The 20,149-nt window shown below is 41.1% G+C and overlaps 1 protein-coding gene across 1 annotated transcript in view; it reads right to left on the bottom strand.

The window, feature by feature from the left end:
* Positions 1-20,149, bottom strand: part of LOC104970698 (ATP-binding cassette sub-family C member 4) — a 102,610-nt gene that overhangs the window by 55,147 nt on the left and 27,314 nt on the right. Inside the window, exons 2-3 of the mRNA XM_025000209.2 lie at positions 12,681-12,760; positions 3,017-3,167 (exon numbers count right to left, since the gene is read on the bottom strand). Of these exons, the coding sequence (XP_024855977.1) occupies positions 3,017-3,167; positions 12,681-12,760 (231 nt within the window). The remainder of the gene's footprint in view (positions 1-3,016; positions 3,168-12,680; positions 12,761-20,149) is intronic.

Raw genomic sequence — 20,149 nt, 5'->3', positions numbered from 1 at the left:
CAGAGACATTACTTTGCCAACAAAGGTCCATCTAGTCAAAGCTATATTTTTTCCTGTAGTCATGTATGGATGTGAGTATTGGACTATAAAGAAAGCTGAGTGCAGAAGAATTGATGCTTTTGAACTGTGGTGTTGGAGGAAACTCTTGAGAGCCCCTTGGACTGCACAGAGATCCAACCAGTCCATCCTAAAGGAAATCAGTCCTGAATATTCATTGGAAGGACCGATGCTGAAGGTGAAACTCCAATACTTTGGCTACCTGATGCCAAGAACTGACTCATTGGAAAAGACCCTGATGCTGGGAAAGATTGAAGGTGGGAGGAGAAGGGGATAACAGAGGATGAGATGGTTGGATGGCATCACCGACTCAGTGGACATGAGTTTGAGTAAACTCCAGGAGTTGGTCATGGACAGGGAGGCCTGGCGTGCTGCTGTCCATAGAGTTGCAAAGAGTCAGACAGGACTGAACTGAACTGAACTGATGGTTTTTCTAGTAGTCGTATATAGATGTGAGAGTAGGACCATAAAGAAAGCTTAACACAGAAGAACTGATATTTTTGAACTGTGGTGTTGGAGAATACTCTTGAAAGTCCCTTGGAGTGCAAGGAGATCAAACCAGTCAATCCTAAAAGAAATCAACCCTAAATAGTCATTGGAAGAACTGATGCTCAAGCTTAAGCTGCACTACTTTGACTGCCTGATGTGAAGAGCTGACTCATTGGAAAAGATCGTGATGATGGGAAAGATTGACGGCAGGAGGAGAAGTAGATGACAGAGGATGAGATAGTTGGATGGCATCACCAACTCAGCCAACATGGGTTTGAGCAAACTCTGGGAGGTAATGAAGGACGGAGAAGCTTGGTGTGTTGCAGACCATGAGGTCTTGGACTTGAATTAGGGACCGAACACTACCACCGCCAGCAGCTAGAGAGAAAACATAAACAGTTCTAATCAACTGGCCACCACATGTGGTTATCTGGGGTGTGCAGGAGGAGTATCTGGATTAAATTCATTGTCTAACTTACTGCAGCCTACTAGGTGCAAAAAATCCAAATATTCCACAGTGATGGTGCCAAAGTCCTCAGACTCTCCAGATCAAATATTGAGAAAATTCTGTACTGCTTCTTGATAAAAGCCTCAGGAGAAATTCTTCTCTCCACTTTCATATGAATGGGTGATGGCCCTTGTCCCCGGCAAAAATTTCTGTCAAACATTTTTTCTGGAATAAACCCTCTTTGAACGTACCATAGACCTGCTTTGCAACAAAATTGTTGAATGGACTTCCTTTCATGGGTGGCCTCAAAGTATAAAACATCTGAAACCTTGACTACACAGAAGATTGGATGGAGCTCATCGCTTCCTCTTCTGCCTCCCCAGGTCCTACCATCCTACCAAGTCATCAGCAGAATGTCACACACACCTGGACTCTACTGCTCTCCCTCCATCCAAACACCTCACAAGACCAGACCTCATGGGAGGTCACCTGCTTCTCTTGATGAATGAAAGTTTCTTTTATAGATTTTATGAAATTGATGATCACTATCCTTTTCACAAATAAAGATAAGTACCTCAAGTGTTTACTATTAAAAACAAAACACACAATTGCCACACACACACACACACACACACAAAACTCCTTTGACTGGATTAACTGAGACTTTTTTCCATTTAGTAAGTACAGAGAATCATAGGATTCAATATGCTTCTGTTCTTGGCTTGGTTTCTAGAAAGTAAAGTTGGTATGAATTTGCAATAATTATTCATGTTTGAGGTCTCTGCTACAAACATATTCTCTCCTTACTTTTTAGCTATTGTTTTTATAACTTAAAAAATATGTAACAATGTATTTTCTTCATTATTTATTAATATTGATGAAATGTATGCATTAAGAATGACATAAATTCAATTCTTCCATCATCTGTGATACCTGTAGAATAGAATAATTAATCATAAAATGTGTTCCCCATTATTTTGTTTTTTGGCTGCACCTTGCAGCCAAAACCAAGACCTTGCAGGGTCTAGTTCCACAACCAGGGACTGAAGTAGTGGCTCCCACAGTGGAAGCACAGAGTCTTAACCACAGGACCTCCAGGGAAGTCCCTGTTCCCCATTATTCTAAAACTAGGAAGGTGTATGGAGTAATCAACTAAATGCATACTGAACAGATCCCCATCCTGTGTTCTCATAGGGGATTATTTTCAGCATCATTTATATAAATAGTTTTGAGAAAGGGGTATACAAACAGTGTGGTATCACCCAAATACTGGTAATGATAAAGAACAAACCTGAAACTAACAGGGCTTATCTTTTCAATAGAACTTCCCTGGTGGCTCAGACATTAAAGAATCCACCAGCAATGCAGGAGACCTGGGTTCAACACCTGGGTCAGGAAGATCCTCTGGAGAATGGAATGGCTACCCACTCCAGTATTCTTGCCTGGAGAATCCATGGACTGAGGAGCCTGGTGGGCTACAGTCCATGGGGTCACAAAGAGAGTCGACATAACTGATGACTAACACACATCTTTTCAATACATTTAACAATTACAATTTACTTGAATGTGTTAAACAATGTATTTTTCAAATGTATCACTTCTGACACGTATTTCCTGAGGTCTCCTAATCTTTTCCTTTCTTTGTCAGGTCTGGTAACTTCAGGAGAAGAAAAATCCTCTATATTAGTTCCAACATGATGAAATACTTTCAAGAACAGTATTCACAGGGTGGATACTCTTGTGTAAGGAAGTGTGTCGTGAACAAGACAGAAATGGTCCCTGTCCTCATGGTGCTCACATCTGTCCTCCTTGGGCTAAAATGCAAAGTGCAGATGACCCACCATCAGCTCCATTTACCTTAAGGGCCAAACCTACTCTCAGGGGCCATAACTTTCAATCACCTAACGTTAACAGTAAGAAATTCCACAGAACAGTCTAAGGAATTTCAGGGGTCTGGTTAATTGCCGTACAAATGGAAGCCAGCACGCACTGTCATCCCAAACTGAGAGCCCAGGTACTCACTTGTACATTCCAGGCGTTTCACATCTCGTGATGTCTCTAAGAAATATCGCCGAAGAACAAAGAAAAGGATGCCAAGGGGAATCACAGGTATAGCAATCCAAGGAATTGCAGCCACCATCACACCCACCACACCAATCACAAGTAGAGATGTCTGAAATAGCAAAAATACAGAGGCCTGCATGTCAAGGATAATTTCCAAAGATAAACTTTAATGATTTGCTCTTAAGATTAAACTCCTTTCCTTGAAAAACTTGTTCAAACAGCAGGGAATGCTTTCCCTTCCAAAGAAATAAAATTATAGTTGGCCCTCATGATATTTGTTGCATGCACCAACACTTTGATAAGAACTTTCTAGGTATCAGCTCTTCTGATACACTCAGTAGTCCTTTGAGGCAGGCATGACTAGTTTCAACAGATTAGAATATTTGAGGTTCAGAGAGTAGGAGTTGAATCCCAAACTATCAGGAGTCATCAGGTGTTACTAAAAAGATGAGTGAGCAGGTATCACAGATAAGGAATCCAGACACCTTAGCTATGCATGTAGGGATAAAGAAGTGGTTAATTACAAATTCAGTGTAAAATATTCAGTAATAGTATTTTCTAAGTTTAGAAATGGAGGAGTGAGGCACAGGGTGAGAAGAAGCAACTTGATGGAGACTAAGTCATGGAGCTGGGAAGCCCATGTCATGTGCCATTACAACACATTTAAACCCCCAACATACAGCCATCCTTCTATCATTAGACTAAGTATTCAGTTCAGTTCAGTTCAGTCGCTCAGTCATGTCTGATTCTTTGTGACCCCATGGACTACAGCATGCCAGGCTCCCATGTCGTTCACCAACTCTTGGAGCTTGCTCAAACTCATGCCCATCGAGTCGGTGATGCCATCCCACTATCTCATCCCCTATCATCCCCTTCTCCTTCTGCCTTCAATATTTCCCAGCATCAGGGTCTTTTTCCAATGAATCAGTTCTTTGCATCAGGTGGCCAAAGTATTGGAGCTTTAGCATCAGTCCTTCCAATGCATATTCAGGACTGATTTCATTTAGGATTGACTGGTTTGGTCTCCTTGCAGTCCAAAGGACTCTCAAGAGTATTCTCCAAGCTCAGCTTTGTTTAGAGTCCAATTCTCACATCCATACCTGACTACTGGAAAAACAATAGCTTTGACTAGATGGACCTTGGTCAGCAAAGTAATGTATCTGCTTTTTAATATGCTGTCTAGGTGGGGCATAGCTTTTCTTCCAAGGAGCAAACATCTTTCAATTTCATGGCCAAAGTCACCATCTGCAGTGACTTTGGAGCCCAAGAAAATAAAGCCTGTCACTTTTTCCATTGTTTCCCCATCTACTGGCCATGAAGTGATGATGGGACTGGACGCCATGATCTTAGATTTCTGAATGTTGAGCTTTAAGCCAACTTTTTCACTCTTCTTTTTCAATGTCATCAAGAAGTTCTTTAGTTCTTCTTCGTTTTCTGCCATAAGGGTGGGGTCATCTGCATATCTCCGGTTCTTGATATTGCTCCTGGCAATCTTGATTCCAGCTTGTGCTTCATCCAGCCTAGCATTTCACATTATGTACTCTGCATGTAAGTTAAATAATCAGGGTGACAATATACAGCCTTGACATACTCCTTTCCCGATTTGGAACCAGTCTGTTGTTCCATGTCCAGTCCTAACTGTTGCTTCCTGACCTACATACACAGTTCTCAGGAGGAAGTTCAGGTGGTCTGGTATTCCCATCTCTTGAAGAATGTTCCAGTTTTTTGTGATCCACACAGTGAAAGGCTTTGGCATAGTCAATAAAGAAGAAGTAGATGTTTTTCTGGAACTCTCTTGCTTTTATGATGATCCAACAGATGTTGGCAATTTGATTTCTGGTTCCTCTGCCTTTTCTAAATCCAGGTTGAACATCTGAAAGTTTATGGTTCATGTATTGTTGAAGCCTGGCTTGGAGAATTTTGAGCATTACTTTGCTAGCATGTGAGATGAGTGCAATTGTGTGGTAGTTTGACCATTCTTTGACATTGCCTTTCTTTGGGATGGGAATGAAAACTGACATTTTCCAGTCCTGTGGCCACTGCTGAGTTTTCCAAATTTGCTGGCATATCGAGTGCAGCACTTTCACAGTATCATCTTTCACGATTTGAAATAGCTCAACTGGAATTCCATCACCTCCACTAGCTTTGTTTGTAGTCATGCTTCCTAAGGCCCACTTGACTTCACATTCCAGGATGTCTGGCTCTAGGTGAGTGATCACGCCATCGTGATTATCTGGGTCATGAAGATCTTCTTTGTACAGTTCTTCTGTGTATTCTTGCCACCTCTTCTTAATATCTACTGCTTCTGTTAGGTCCATACCATTTCTGTCCTTTATCGAGCCCATCTTTGCATGAAATGTTCCCTTGGTATCTCTAATTTTCTTGAAGAGATCTCTAGTCTTTCCCATTCTATTTTTTCTCTCTATTTCTTTACACTGATCACTGGGGAAGGTTTTCTTATCTCTCCTTGGTATTCTTTGGAACTCCACATTCAAATGTGTATATCTTTCTTTTTCTCCTTTGCTTTTAGCTTCCCTTCTTTTCACAGCTATTTATAAGGTCTCCTCAGACAGCCATTTTGCTTTTTTGCATTTCTTTTTCCTGGGGATTGTCTTGATCCCTGTCTCCTGTACAATGTCATGAACCTCCGTCCATAGTTCATCAGGCACTCTATCAGATCTAGTCCCTTAAATCTATTACTCACTTCCACTATATAGTCATAAAGGATTTGATTTAGGTCATATCTGAATGGTCTAGTGGTTTTCCTCACTTTCTTCAATGTCAGTCTGAATTTGGCAATAAGATCTGAGCCACAGTCAGCTCCCGGTCTTGTTTTTGCTGACTGTGTAGAGCTTCTCCATCTTTGGCTGCAAAGAATATAATCAATCTAATTTTGGTGTTGACCATCTGGTGATGTCCATGTGTAGAATCTTCTCTTGTGTTGTTGGAAGAGGGTATATGCTATGACCAGTACATTCTCTTGGCAGAACTCTATTAGCCTTTGCCCTGCTTCATTCTGTACTCCAAGGCCAATTTACCTGTTACTCCAGGTGTTTCTTGACTTCCTACTTTTGCATTCCAGTCCCCTACAATGAAAAGGACATCTTTTTTGGGTGTTAGTTCTAATAGGTCTTAGAGGTCTTCATAGAACTGTTCAACTTAAGCTTCTTCAGCATTACTGGTTGGGGCATAGACTTGGATTACCATGATATTGAATGGTTTGCCTTGGAAACGAAAAGGATCATTCTGTCGTTTTTGAGATTGCATTCAAGTACTCTATTTTGGACTCTTTTGTTGACCACGATGGCTACTCCATTTCTTTTAAGGGATTCCTGCCCACAGTAGTAGATCCAATGGTCATCGGAGTTAAATTCACCCATTCCAGTCCATCTTATTTCGCTGATTCATAGAATGTATACGTGCACTCTTATCATCTCCTGCTTGACCACTTCCAATTTGCCTTGATTCATGGACATAACAATCCAGGTTCCTCTGTAATATTGCTCTTTACAGCATCGAACCCTGCTTCTATCTCCAGTCTCATCCTCAGTTGGGTGTTGTTTTTGCTTTGGCTCCATCCCTTCATTCTTTTTGGAGTTATTTCTCCACTGATCTCCAGTAGCATATTGGGCACCTACTGGTCTAGGGAGTTCATCTTTCAGTGTCCTACCTTTTTGTACTTTCATACTGTTCATGGGGTTCTCAAGGCAAGAATACCGAAATGGTTTGCCATTCCCTTCTCCAGTGAACCACATTCTGTCAGAATCACAGTTGATAGAAATTTTGACCAAAAAGAAGCTGGGATAAGAAGGTTGAGATGCTTGTCTGAGTTAACACTGGTTGTTCTGGGTCCTCTCAGCACCAGCACCTGAATCCTGTGCTCACCAGCCCAGGGCCTCGCCAACTTGTCACCCAAGGTCCCTGGCCCTGATGCATCTCTAAGGGATGGGTTGGTAGATAATGCCTGTATCACAGAGATTTGTGTTTTATCATTTCACAGCTTGCTGGGAGCCAGCACGGGAGTTCCCACCCATGACAAGGTCATGCGGGAGAGCCCTGATAGGCAAGGCGAGTCAGGGCTCAAGGGCCCCCCTGGATCTGCCTGAGCGTCTACTCCAAAACCAGAATCTGTCTGTTTTACTATTTTATGACTTTTACCAACTCCTCTGACATTAACGGGGGGCTATCCCCAACCACCTTTCTCTGAAGAAAATTAGCTTAGAGCTCTAGTTAATAAGTCTCCTGGGCATAATAGGAGTGTTTCAATTCAAACCCCTCTGATGACTTTCTAGCTTGCCTGACAGGTTTGTTCAGATTCCTGCAGCTATGCATGTGATTGTTCACAGCCTCCCAACCATGAGAGGTACGGGAAGCTTAAGATATTCTAACAACGCAGATCTTCTCAGAGAGTTAAAATTGTTAGAATAGAATTAGTACAGGATTTCTTTGTTGAGCTAATGCTTGCTGCCAAGTTTCCATATCCCTTACCTACTATGTCCCTGGGAGTGTATTGATTAATATAGTTGGTATATAGAAATGTAAGTAATAGCTTTAATGTTTATAACCTTGGACCCTTGAGTTAATTATTTTCTTGTTATAGCCCACCACACTTTTGCCCTATAGGAATGCAACTTTATCTAATGCTTTCAGAGGGTGGCGCCTGTCTTTAGAATAATCACCTTTAGAGAAAAATAAGTTTTCTGAAGAAAGGGTCATAAAATGCTAACAGGCCTCCTGGCCAGAAGATGATGCAAATCACCTAAAGCTTTTGCATATGATAAGTTTGCAGAAAGAAAGCCTGGCTTCGATAAGGATCAAGGACTGCTGACCTTGCATGACTCTACCCACCCCCCCTCCCCCATTATCCTCTATGCACAACTTAAGGTATAAAAACTACTTTGGAAAATAAAGTGTGGGCCTTGCTCATCAGGCTTGGTCTCACCATGTCATTCTTGCTTCCTTTTCCTTCCTTTTCTTCTCTGTTCTTCCTTCAGGATGAATGACTGGAGCGTGGGGGCTCTCTGAGACTACTTATTTGCCTGGGTTTCTAAGACCCACTCAAGAAGGTGCCTAAGAGGGGGCACCTTCCGCGATTCAAGAGAGTGCCTGCGGCCTCCATAGTCCTAGCAAGTTCGGTGTCACGAACTTTATTAATTTCCCATGTAAACCAGTCATATCAAGCCTCTGATCTCTCTGCTGTGCTATCCTTTACGCCAACGCCGTCCTCCCGAGTGAATCCCTGGATCCAACTGGGGCTGGACCCCGGTAACAGCTCTTCCTGATCAGCTTTCTCAGAGGATCCTCACAACTACCTTGTGAATGAGCAAAGTAAGTACTATCGTTTCTATTTACAGATAGGACATGAAGTTGGAAGGCCACGTGGTGTCCTAAGTTTTCCTAAGGTATTATAGGTCATGGAGAAAGCCAGGAACAGTTTGCAGTCGTGGAATTCCAGACCCACCACTGCAGGTAGAGGAGTCTGGAAGGAGGAGGAAATGTCCAGAATTGTGACTCTGTGGCCAAGAACCCTTGTGAACCAAAACTGCATCTGTGTCATGGTATCAATATAAAAAAAAGTTAAGAGGATAGAATTCTGAAAGAATAAATTCTAATCATAAGTGGGGAAAAACAGGGCTGTCTGTTCTCTCTTCTATTAGACCTACATATGAACAATTTCTTAACAACCACTGGTTTAACTGTGCATCCCACCCTTTTACAACCTTCATATTCATGGGGAAGGGTCCTTCCAGCTCCTTCCACCTCTGATCTTAAGTAAAGTCACTGGGAGTGTTATCAGTGGTTGTCAGGGGGAAAATATCTGCTGAAATTTCAATTAGGAAAAACCCCAATTACAGTTTAGCAGATTCACATTATTTGATTGGACAATATTCACCAGTTTCAGTAATCTGTTTTTCTATATAATTTAAAGCCTTTAATGATTAGCCCAGACTGGCAGATAACCTGGGAAGCAGAGGTAAGATCAAAATGAAGGGAACTATGCCAACGCTCTTTCCTTGAATACCAACTATAGACTGGTAACTTGTTCTCCAAAGCTCCTGCTCCCTAGCTTAAGTTAAGTCCTTCAGATTTCATGCCCCTAAATTCTAAAGCAATTCAAATAGACTTTCTCTAAGATTTTTTTTTCTACTTGCAGATCATACTATATACAGTCTCACAGAGGATTAAGTATTATATTATTCAAACATATGCATATAATATATGGGTTTACATCTATATTTGTGTGTGTATATATATGTATACATATTTGTGCATCTTTTATTTATTGCCAGCTCTCTCAAAGCCTTTACAGAAGTTGGTAGAAGGCAACAGTAGTATCTAAGCAAAATGTCAACACTCTTGAAGAAGGAAACAGAAGATTTCTTGGGTGCAATAAACGTCCCTTCCTTGAAGCCCATTTTATTTCTTCCTTCCACATTCCTAGGAATTCCAAGGAGCCTAATCCAAGCTACACACACAATTCTCACCATCTGATTGGATTTCAGGCCCATCTGATGGCCCACCTCACCATGGGCAATGCTTCTGCAATCTGTCTCACTACGGCAGAGAGACAATGATGTGTACACAAGAAACATGTTGACCCAGAACCAAGTGACCCTAGTCCTGATGCCCCAAGAAATAAGGGGAATCGTTATTTAATATGTTTATAATCTATTTGGAGCATACCATTTGAGAATTCTAGCCAAAGCCTATGATTCCTTATGAATAAGTGCAAAAATTCTAAGATAAAGTCACTGAGAGTACATGGTGATTTTCATCAGTCAGAATAATTCTTTAGTTTGCAGAGAATGACAACCTACACCTAGAGCAGAAATCCCCATTAGCCAAATATTGAGGTATCTGAGACAGGGATTAGGGCTCATTCTCTCAAAAATTGACAGGGATGGTAAGACCATACACCAACTCTTAATTTTAGGAAAATCTGGGATATATCAACACTTTAAAAGGACGGTGGTGAGAATTAAATGAGATTATGTATATAAAGTGCTTACCATTCTATGTATGACAAATAGAATAGAAACTCTAAGCCCATTGTTACCACCTTTCAGTGTACTCTGGGTGCCATCAATTGGGAGAGGAAAGATGGTGTATTCATAGATTTAAGGCCCAAAAGGCTTAAGAATCCAATGAATTTGGACCCTTAGAGGCCATTCATGCTCACCACTGGAACAGCCTCGTATATCCAAGGACGTATCATAGTGGTGTTATTTTTTTCTAGATGTGGTGATGATGTCACATGTACTAAAGTGACTGTTGCTTTTCTCTGGCCACAAAGATAATTCAATCTGACGTCTATTTTGTTTGAAGATGTACTTTCAAAAATACTATGGCCAATAAACCTCATGCCTACTACAGTTTTTGTCCTCTCTGTATTTTCTTCTCAGCTCTAGGCCTTCCAAAGATTGATCACCTCAGGAATATGACAGCAAGTCAACATTTTTTGAGATGTTTATTTTCTTATTCCATATTCTCTGTTTCAAGCTCTGCTTCTTCTTGGTAAAGACTTACTGTTATGACACTCTTGAGCATTTATGGGAGACTAACGAAAAAAGTGGTGGACCTTTGAATTAACTAAACGAAACAAGATTATTCAATAATATATTCCAAAGATAAGATCAATTTGACCTTTTCTATTTCATGCACCATGAACTGGTATATTGATATCAATGGAGGTACAAAGGAGCTGGGATTCGAAATCAATGAAACTGAAGTTTTCTCTCCTCATTACTGAGAATGTTTTATCCTGAAATCAGGCAGTATCTATCCCTGTCCTTCTATACATCATACAAAAACATGCAATCGATTCTGATTATAAGGGCTAATGAACCATGTGCTAAGCACACAGCAGGCCAGCCAGCTTTGGAAAACCAACCTTGGCCTAGCTTGTTGTAGCTAAGGAACAGAACTTTCACAAAATCTTTTCAAATTAGCAATCACTGTCAAGATGTGACACTGCTTTACTGAAAGACTGCTTCTGGGGATAAGTAACATAGCTGAACCCAACAGGACACCTTTACAAATAAGTTTGCAGCAAAGAAAAAATAAAAAGATATATCTTTGCAGTAAAAGTACTCTGCCTCTGAGACTCAGCTTACTTCTCACTGCTAACAGTGGAAGCCTTTGCCTGTAGATTGCACTGCACAGAAATTCATTGCTGCATTTCTGTGTGTAGCTTTTGATAAATGCATTTCACTTCCAAAATGAACATGTGGAAAGTTGCCACAGCTTGAATCACTAAAAAGCAGACAGAACTAAACCACAACAAAAAATCATTCCAAATAAGCATTCTAAATGAGGAGATGAGAGCTGAGAGGATCCAACACCATTCTTTAGAATCTCAAGTTCACAGGCAAAACAAAGGCTGGATAGAAGGTATGTCTGTGGTATTTCTAGCTTTTTGTTTTAAAGACACCTTACAACAGAGCAATTTCCACTTGAAAAGAAATGCTTACACAAACAAAAAAGACATTTTCTGAGATGACTTTGATCCCTTACTCAAATTATTGGCTTAAAGATTTTGTATCCTCAATAACTGCTCCTTATTGTCCTTGTTCAGCTATTACTTTTCAACTTATCGTTTATTAACCTTTTCTTTGTAAGTAACCACACCTGGCCTTATCAAAAAAAAAAAAAGGTGCAACAAATACTTGTCTTCTGTGGTAATGGGTTTCCCTGGGGGCTCACAAGAACCCCTGGAGAAGGGCATGGCTAAAAGAAAGCTGAGCACCTAAGAACTGCTGCTTTTGAACTGTGGTATTGGAGAAGACTCTTGAGAGTCCCTTGGACTGCAAGGAGATCAAACCAGTCTATCCTGAAGGAAAACAGTCTTAAATATACATTGGAAGGACTGATGCTGAAGCTGAAGCTCCAATACTTTGACTAACTGATGCAAAGAACTAACTCATTGGAAAAGACCCTGATGCTGGGAAAGATTGAAGACAGGAAGAAAAGGGAATGACAGCAGATGAGATGGTTGGATGGCATCAGTGACGCTATAAACATGAGCTTGAGCAAGCTCTGGGAATTGATGATGGACAGGGAGGCCTGCCTTGCTGCAGTCCATGGGGTTGCAAAGAGTCAGACATGACTGAGTGACCGAACTGAACTGAACTGAACCCACTCTAGTATTCTTGCCTGAAGAATTCCATGGACAGAAGAAACTAGTGGCTCCAGTTCATGGGGTCACAAAGAATCAGAAATGACAGAGCAACTAACACTTTCTCTTTTCTGTGGTCATAAGACACATAATTTAGTTCATCTAGGCTATCTTTCCATGAGAGGTGATCCTGTTATTAAATGCCCTCACAGTAAAAGGAATCCATGCCAGACACCTGGAAGGCAGAGGGAGAACCACTTACCCAGCATGTCACTGCTTCAGACCAACCTTGACGTGACTGTGTAGACACTCCTGCCCCAGGTGTTCCTCATGTTAACTCAGCCTCCCAATCACAACTGCACCTTTCTCTTACAAACATGACCTTTCACTTAAGATAACCGGACACATTGCCAGGCTGAAAGGATCACCCTCAGCCCCTGTGAAAAGACCTTGAGAAACAGACTCTGTGCTCCTCCTGTGAGAACTCTGACAGGACTGTTACATTACCTGGATGAAATCAAGAAATGTCAGGGGCAGCAAGTCATCCATATGGCCAATGTCTTTAGAGAAACGATTCAAAATTCTTCCTGCAAGAACAGGACACAAGAAATTACTTCCCCAGATAAGCCCTTTAAGAGAAATAATTCATGAACAAACTAAAACAATATTTTTAAACTATATGCATTTATTATAGCGTCATATGAAATAAGCTGATGTCAGTGGTAAAGAAAGAGAAAATAGGATGATATCTAAATAGAGATAAAATTCTACCAAATAGCAGTGGGTGGGATGTTGAAATTGAGCCCTGATTTTTAAAAGAATGGGGGGAATCTTGTGGCAGCATCAAGAAGAGTTGGTGGATTTGAGAATCTTCTCTCCTTTTAGATCCATCCTATCTAAGACTCATTCCAAGTGCTAAGTCAGTGAATAAACACTTGCAAAATACTTCAATTAATCCCAATCATTATACTAATTTTGCTTTAGTTATCAAAATTAATTTTGATGTGATACTTTTAAAATAAACACTATTATAATCTCTCTGTAATTTTTTTCCCCCCACAAAATGGTTCCCAACAACTCACATTTCAGGAAATTGTAGATTCCTGTCGTCTTCATGTTGTGAGTTTACTATCATGGTAATGTCATTATTTTCACAGGTGTACCCGATGTGACAAACATAGACTCATGCTTAAGCATCCAAGAAGACCAGAGGGACGTAGGCAGGAAAATGGCAATATTATGTAATGACTAAAGATCACTTATCATTATTGATTTTATTTCCCTTCTCAAAATCCACTAAAACAGTATATCCTAAAGGCTGCAAGACTGGAAGATTAGAATTGATTTCTAATGAATATCTAGTCCTTTCATGATCAAATTTAAAGAAATTGAAGCTACACACATGCGTGCAGACACACACGACTTTGGTATAGCAACTCCTGTTACCTAGACCCCTGAATTTCTTTTATAACTGAGACTCCAGGAAGCCAGGCTGCAGGTGAGACGTGGGAACCTGACCTGCTCTTCCTGACCTCTGTCAGAGATGACTTCCTCCCGAGGCCTGCACAGCAAGCCATAGCAAGACCATGAATGAGCAGCAGCTGAGGGCTGAATTTATGTGGCCTGAATGTGGCTCTGCTTCCTCCACAGGGCACCTAGCTGGCAGAAGCACAGGGTGTGCCCATGCCAGGAGCTGGAGCTGCTGGAATATTTCACCCTTGGCCAGGCCATCACAGCCTGTGTCTCAATTTTCCTTTCTCAGGTTTAGGAAATACAGACTCCAGAAACTGTCTCTCAGTGACACTTTTGCAGGCCCAGTGACAACTTTTCTGAGCCTCTAGGAATGCCTGCTTTAGAGGGCAAATCTCAGGATTTAACAGGCTCATGCAGGTGAAAAAAACCCAGTCATGATGCCACATAAATTATCAAGTGCTCAACCACCAACGTGAGATGATGACTCTGAGCCCCAGGTTCTGCAGCATCACGTCCCCTGGGAAAGTCCACCAGGAGCTGCAGGAAGGTCAACCTGGTAAAATGCAGATTCTGACTCAGGAGTGCTGGGGGAGCCAGAGAGTCTGCATTCCCTCCAAGCTGGCAGGTGACGCCCTTTCTGCTATTGCCCAGGCGGTTTTGAGGGGCAAGAAACTGGTTATTATTTAATCAGTTGTGCTTCAGGAACATTAAAATCAGATGGGCAGTTTTGCAGATACTCTTACAAAAGTTGTGACCACTCTGGTCATTTTTATACTTCTCAAAGTAGCAATTTTTAAATAAAGAAAATATATGTCAAAAATATTTAAAATGTGGTTTAAGTGCTTGTAATTCTTTGAAAAATGCAACTTTTTAACACTGGCAAGACTCAGAAACACTACAAGTATGATTTGGCTTAGAAAGTGTTGAAGGAAGTATTGAAAACTTTTTAAGATTAAATGAACAGTGTGTAAGGCTCAGCACTCAGCTAGGTGAAGAGCCTTTCCCCTATGGCTACAGAGGCACTGGGAAGAAGTCCACCAATAGCTGCTTTGAAAACTATGGAGACAAGTTTGCAGAGAATGATATAATTGGCTGCTTTGCATGGCTCAGAGGATAAAGCGTCTGCCTGCAATGCACGAGACCCAGGTTCGATCCCTGAGTTGGGAAGATCCCCTGGAGAAGGAAATGGCAACCCACTCCAGTATTCTTGCCTAGAGAATCCCATGGGTGGAGGAGCCTGGCGGGCTACAGTCCATGGGGCCACAAAGAGTCGGACACGACTGAGTGACTTCACACACACACACACACACACCACTTTATCTTTCTCCGGATATGTGAACCTTAAGGTCTGAGAGACCAAGGGTTGGCAAAGAGTGCAAAATACAAGAAGAACAGAAACAATGAGAAAAAACATCTCCCCACACGGTGACCACACAAACTGAACCTAATATCAAAGCTCATCAAAAAACTAAGCACTTATTCAGCAGTGAGCTGAGTGTAAAGTAATGTGAGATCAGAAAGTTCAACAGTTTCTTCCTTGCTCTAAGAAACATTAAGAGAATATATGGTGTTTGCAGAATATTTCCTCTGGCTTTGGGATAGACTGGGCTTCCTAAGTGGCTCAGTAGTAAAGAATTTGCCTGCCAGTGTAGGGAGAAGCAGGACACAGGGGTTCAATCCCTGGTTTGAGAAGATCCCCTGGAGGAGTAAATAGCAACCCACTCCAGTATTCTTGCCTGAAAAATCCCATGGACAGAGGAACTTGGTGAGCTACAGTCCATGGGGTCGCAAAAAGGAGGACACAACTGAGCGACTGAGCACATTTTAACTACAGCTGTGATTTCAAGCCCACAGCCTTGTAGTAATAAAGTTTTCTCAGAAGTCTCCAAATGAAATATTAAATCCTTATCATGAATTCCTTTCTCATATATGCCATAACTCTTCATCCAAATAACATGAGGCCCCTGATGGAAGATCTCCAGGGATGTAGAGGGAAGAGGAATTCAGATGAATGGTGGGAACCCAATCCATTTTTGGACTGTTCTGTGTTCGAGGATTTCTCACATTAAACTGAATCTTGTCTTCCTGAAACATCCCTACTTATTCTGCCTTTATAGCTGCACAAGGTGAATCTAATTTCTCTTGATATGACAGCCTTTCAAATACTTGAATGAAATGAATCATATTCTTTCTAGCAACTATTCCTTGGTGCCTCAATGCTCCCTCATAAGGCATGGCCCTATATTGTCTGCAGTCTCTTGACCAGACTCAGAGAGCCAGTCTCAGCTAATGCCTTGTGCCCAAGTCTTGATTACTTTAGGGTAAAGTGGTATCACCACCTCCCCTCGTCCTGCATAGCCAGTCACAAAGCTACAACCACAGTAAATTCTACAGGCCAGATCACTTCCATCTGTAAGCACAGGTCGATTTTGGGGAACAATTGAACAATATGTGTAAACCATTCTAAAAGTGCATCCCTTCTGACCCAGAAAATTCATGTCTGGGATTACATCCCCAGGAGTCAGTAAGTGCATCAATCTGTTGAATGTGGCATATTTATAAAGTCACTAGTAGAAAACAACCTGAACAAGTCTGAAACAAGTCTGTAATGTATTACACACAATTTTAATTTTTTTTCTTTCCATTCTTATTTCTCTACACTGTATTACTTGTGTAAAAATGTAAAGTAGAGGGGGGACAAGAAGGAGGAGAAAGAAAGGGGTGATATGGAGGATCAGGGGAAGGGAAGAGAGAAAGGCAGAGAGAGACGGGGGTAGAGAGATAACCCCCCTTGAAGACCATGACATCCAAGAACCAATCAAGGTTCTCCTAACTGCTCTGGTTCACAGTTTTCTGTCTTGTCCATAAGACAGAATATCACAAAAGATGCCATTGAACTTGTCAAAATACAAATTCATAATGATTGTATTTTAAGAATCAAGTCTATACTCTAAGCTGGATTCAGTCACCTTTAGAATTCTGACACCTGACCCACAACTAGAATGTCTCAGCTTAGTTATAACCAAACTGTAACTTAAAATTTTGAAGTTCCTACATCTGGTCTTTGCTCTATCTTTGTTAAGCTACAAAAATTAAATATTTATGTATCATAAAATATCAAGGTATATTTTTATTGAGGTATATATTATTTTTTGTATTTTTATTATTTATATATATATATTTACTTATTTTAATTGGAGGCTAATTACTTTACAATATTGTATTGGTTTTTCCATACATCATCTTTTAGAATTTGAAATAGCTCAACTAGAATTCCATCACCTCCACTAGCTTTGTTTGTAGTGATGCTTCCTAAGGCCCACTTGGCTTCACATTCCAGGATGTTTGTGAGTGATCACACCATCATGGTTATCTGGGTCATGAAGATCTTTTTTGTATAGTTTTTCTGTTATTTCTAGTTTTCTTGCCACCTCTCATGTGTTATTCTTATTATCCTTTTGGGATTTTAGAGCTTTGAGGGGACATAAAAGATAACCATGCCTAGTCTTCCCAAAGTTTATCCTGGGAAGCATCTGAGATTTAACAGAGGTGCCTTGGAAAATGAAGGAGAAGAAGTAGAGAAAAAGACACCCCATCTGTCTCCCTTACTGCCCATCCATTGCAAACAGAGCCCTTTTCATTCATCTGGATGTTCACCTTAGAGATGGTATTTCAAGAAGGGGGTTCTACAGCAAACAGAAATATTCAAATCCCTTTGTAGACCAAGCTTCTGATGATGGAGGAGACAAGGTCCCACCTTGCTCAGGATGATGCAATAGTATTAAGCATACAATATTTCATCATGGGGTGGGTGCTACCGCCAGGCCATCCTGAGATTTCCATCCAGCAGAGAGAGGAGACAAGGAACCTCACTTTTCAGGGCAATTTCCTGCAATATCATTCACTGCCTCTTATTTTCACTAGGGATAGTGCCCGTCTCACCTCCCATCACTCTTGACTGTGTACCCTTATTCTGATAAAATACTCTTTTTCTCTCCTCTGTTCACCCACTAAGAAGGTTCTTAAGTCCCCACCCACTCTGTCCAGATCTCAACCTTAGCCCTTTCTTTTCCTAAGACTCTTGATGACAAATATAGCTCCCAGGAATCTGCCACTCACTTAAACTCCTTTAACTTTATCAGACGGGCTTGGAATAACTGCTCCTCTCCCAGGAAACTGCTAGAGCCTTGACCACAGCTAATGGACCAAAGTACCAGGGGATCCTAACCCATGACTAGCCACCAAGTCATTCTGATTTCCCCTCCTGAGAATTATAAGGCCAAGAAAAAGCAGGAAAGTAGAGCAGAGTCACCGCACCCAGCAAAGTTGAGAGACCAGGAAGCTTGGGCACATGCATGCATCCTGTGGCAGTGGCTCCAATACCCACGAGGACCCCAGTTCCTAGCTCCAGGAAAGTCAGCATTGCTCCAGCTGCGCAAGACGCCCATTTCCTTTCCATCAAGCCCTCTTCCTTTGAACTAACCTGGGCAGATTCTGCCACTAGCAACCCAAAAGCCTTGACTAAAACAGTTACCACAAGTACAACAAAAGACTGCATACTAAAATTAGTTGGGAAAATGAGATGTTTTTGTAAAGTTAAATTTTCAAATTACTACTTAGGAAGAAACTATTAGTGAGAACCTTTCTTCATGAGGACTGCATAGTTTTGTCATCTTAAAAGCTAACAGAAATACATCTTTTCTTGAAACTCAGATCTAAAATTTTGAGCATCAATGGTCTCATTGGGTTATTCTCTTCTTTTCCCCCCTTTTGGTCTGATTTAATTGTTTTTAAATATGGCAATGTCCTTTGGGGTTAATATTGGTTGCCTAAAATGCACCCAACCCCCACCTATCCACTATTTTCTTTAAAAAATTTATAACACTATGCTTTCAGCTGATACATTTTGCTGTTGTCAGCATCTGACTCCACCCTCAATCTTTATGTTTGTAGCTGAGAATCAAGGAGATCCTGAAACCAAGTAGGGCCCAGAAGAAGACTTCACAGGCTTTTAGAAAAGCCATAAGCAACTCTCATATTTAAAGACATAGTTTTTCTGACACTTCATTTGATGAGAAACTGTTTCAGTGTCCTTTCAGATTCCACCAGAGACCTGGGTCTATCCTCAGGACATATTATGGTATAATCTATTTAGTTGTTTAACTACTGTCTATGTCTACTAGCCTTGAACTCACATCTAGATTATACACCTTTTGTAAACATGGACCACACTTCACATACAATCTATAACAAAAAGGAAACTGCCAGGTGTTAGTGGTCAACTGGCATTTACTAATAATACACCATAAACCCAGTGGCTTTCCAACCGTTTTTGGTTTAAGATGGGAAGACTTCTGTGCTTCTGGACTCTTACACAAAAATAGAAAACATATTAGTAAAATGAGTATTTTAAAAGTGGCTCTTACTGAAGTGAGATTGTAAGACATGTAACCCACTCAATGACCATCTTGGTACATGTCAGTATGTGGAAAAGTTGGAAAGATTAATTCTGATCACTATGGAGTCTACCAATGCTTGTGTCTTCCTTAGATCTCCCAGGGATATGCTTAAAATGTAAATTCTCAAGAGCATGTGTGAGGTCTGAGATTCTGGATTGCTAACAACTCTAGGGTGATGCTGATGTTGCTGGGTCCAGGGACCACACTTTGAGTAGCAAGGAAGAAACTAAACATTTCTGATAACATTCCTTTGTCACTCATACCTACCCTGGCAGCTAAAGGATCTTTGTCTTAATTTACCTCTGTGTTTGTTTTTAAAGCATCTAGTATTTGACAGAGATGTTTTGCAGCTGTGTTTTGAGAGATATGCTGTGGCCAACTGCCCTGAACCACCTCTGACTTAACTACAGGAATGGCCATGCACAGATGAGACTGGAACTGTCTGAAAGTTATTTTTGCTTCATTACCATGTTAAGATTTCTACCCAAGGTGGGAATTTGTACTGGCCTAGGCACAATTCCTGCCATGTGCAAAGGAGTGTGGAAGACTGCACATGTTCCAGCTAACCTGGCTGTTCCCAGAAATCTCTGCCCCTTTCCTAGAGCCCCAGTGGCATGCCTGCCTCCTATCCCTTAAAGTTCCTCTACTCCCCTCTCCCCTTGGGGAGAAGGTGTGTTTAGAGCATGAGCTCTCCCTTTATTCCTTAATCAATGAATAAAGTTTCTGCTCTACTATACACAACCGGGCTTAAAAAGTAGCATTTGTGATTCCAGGCAAAGAACCCATTCAGGAGTCACTGACCCAATGGGAATTAGCTATACCTTCTGTCTCAAGAATATTTAAATTGATCTTGTCTTATCTACATGTATAACTATTGCCCTTTTAAATTCCATTCTTTACTTTCGGGGGCTAACAACCCCTTGTCTTCTTTTTATTCACACAAATTAAATTAGAATATGGAGAAGGGGATGACAGATGATGAAATGATTGGATGGCATCACCAAATCAATGGACATGAGTTTGAGCAAATTTGGGGAGATGGTG

Source organism: Bos taurus, chromosome 12 (assembly GCF_002263795.3).
Source record: "Bos taurus isolate L1 Dominette 01449 registration number 42190680 breed Hereford chromosome 12, ARS-UCD2.0, whole genome shotgun sequence".
NCBI lineage: Eukaryota > Metazoa > Chordata > Mammalia > Artiodactyla > Bovidae > Bos > Bos taurus.
The sequence above is the reverse complement of the archived record's forward strand: the minus strand, read 5'-3'. Positions and strand labels throughout refer to the sequence as shown.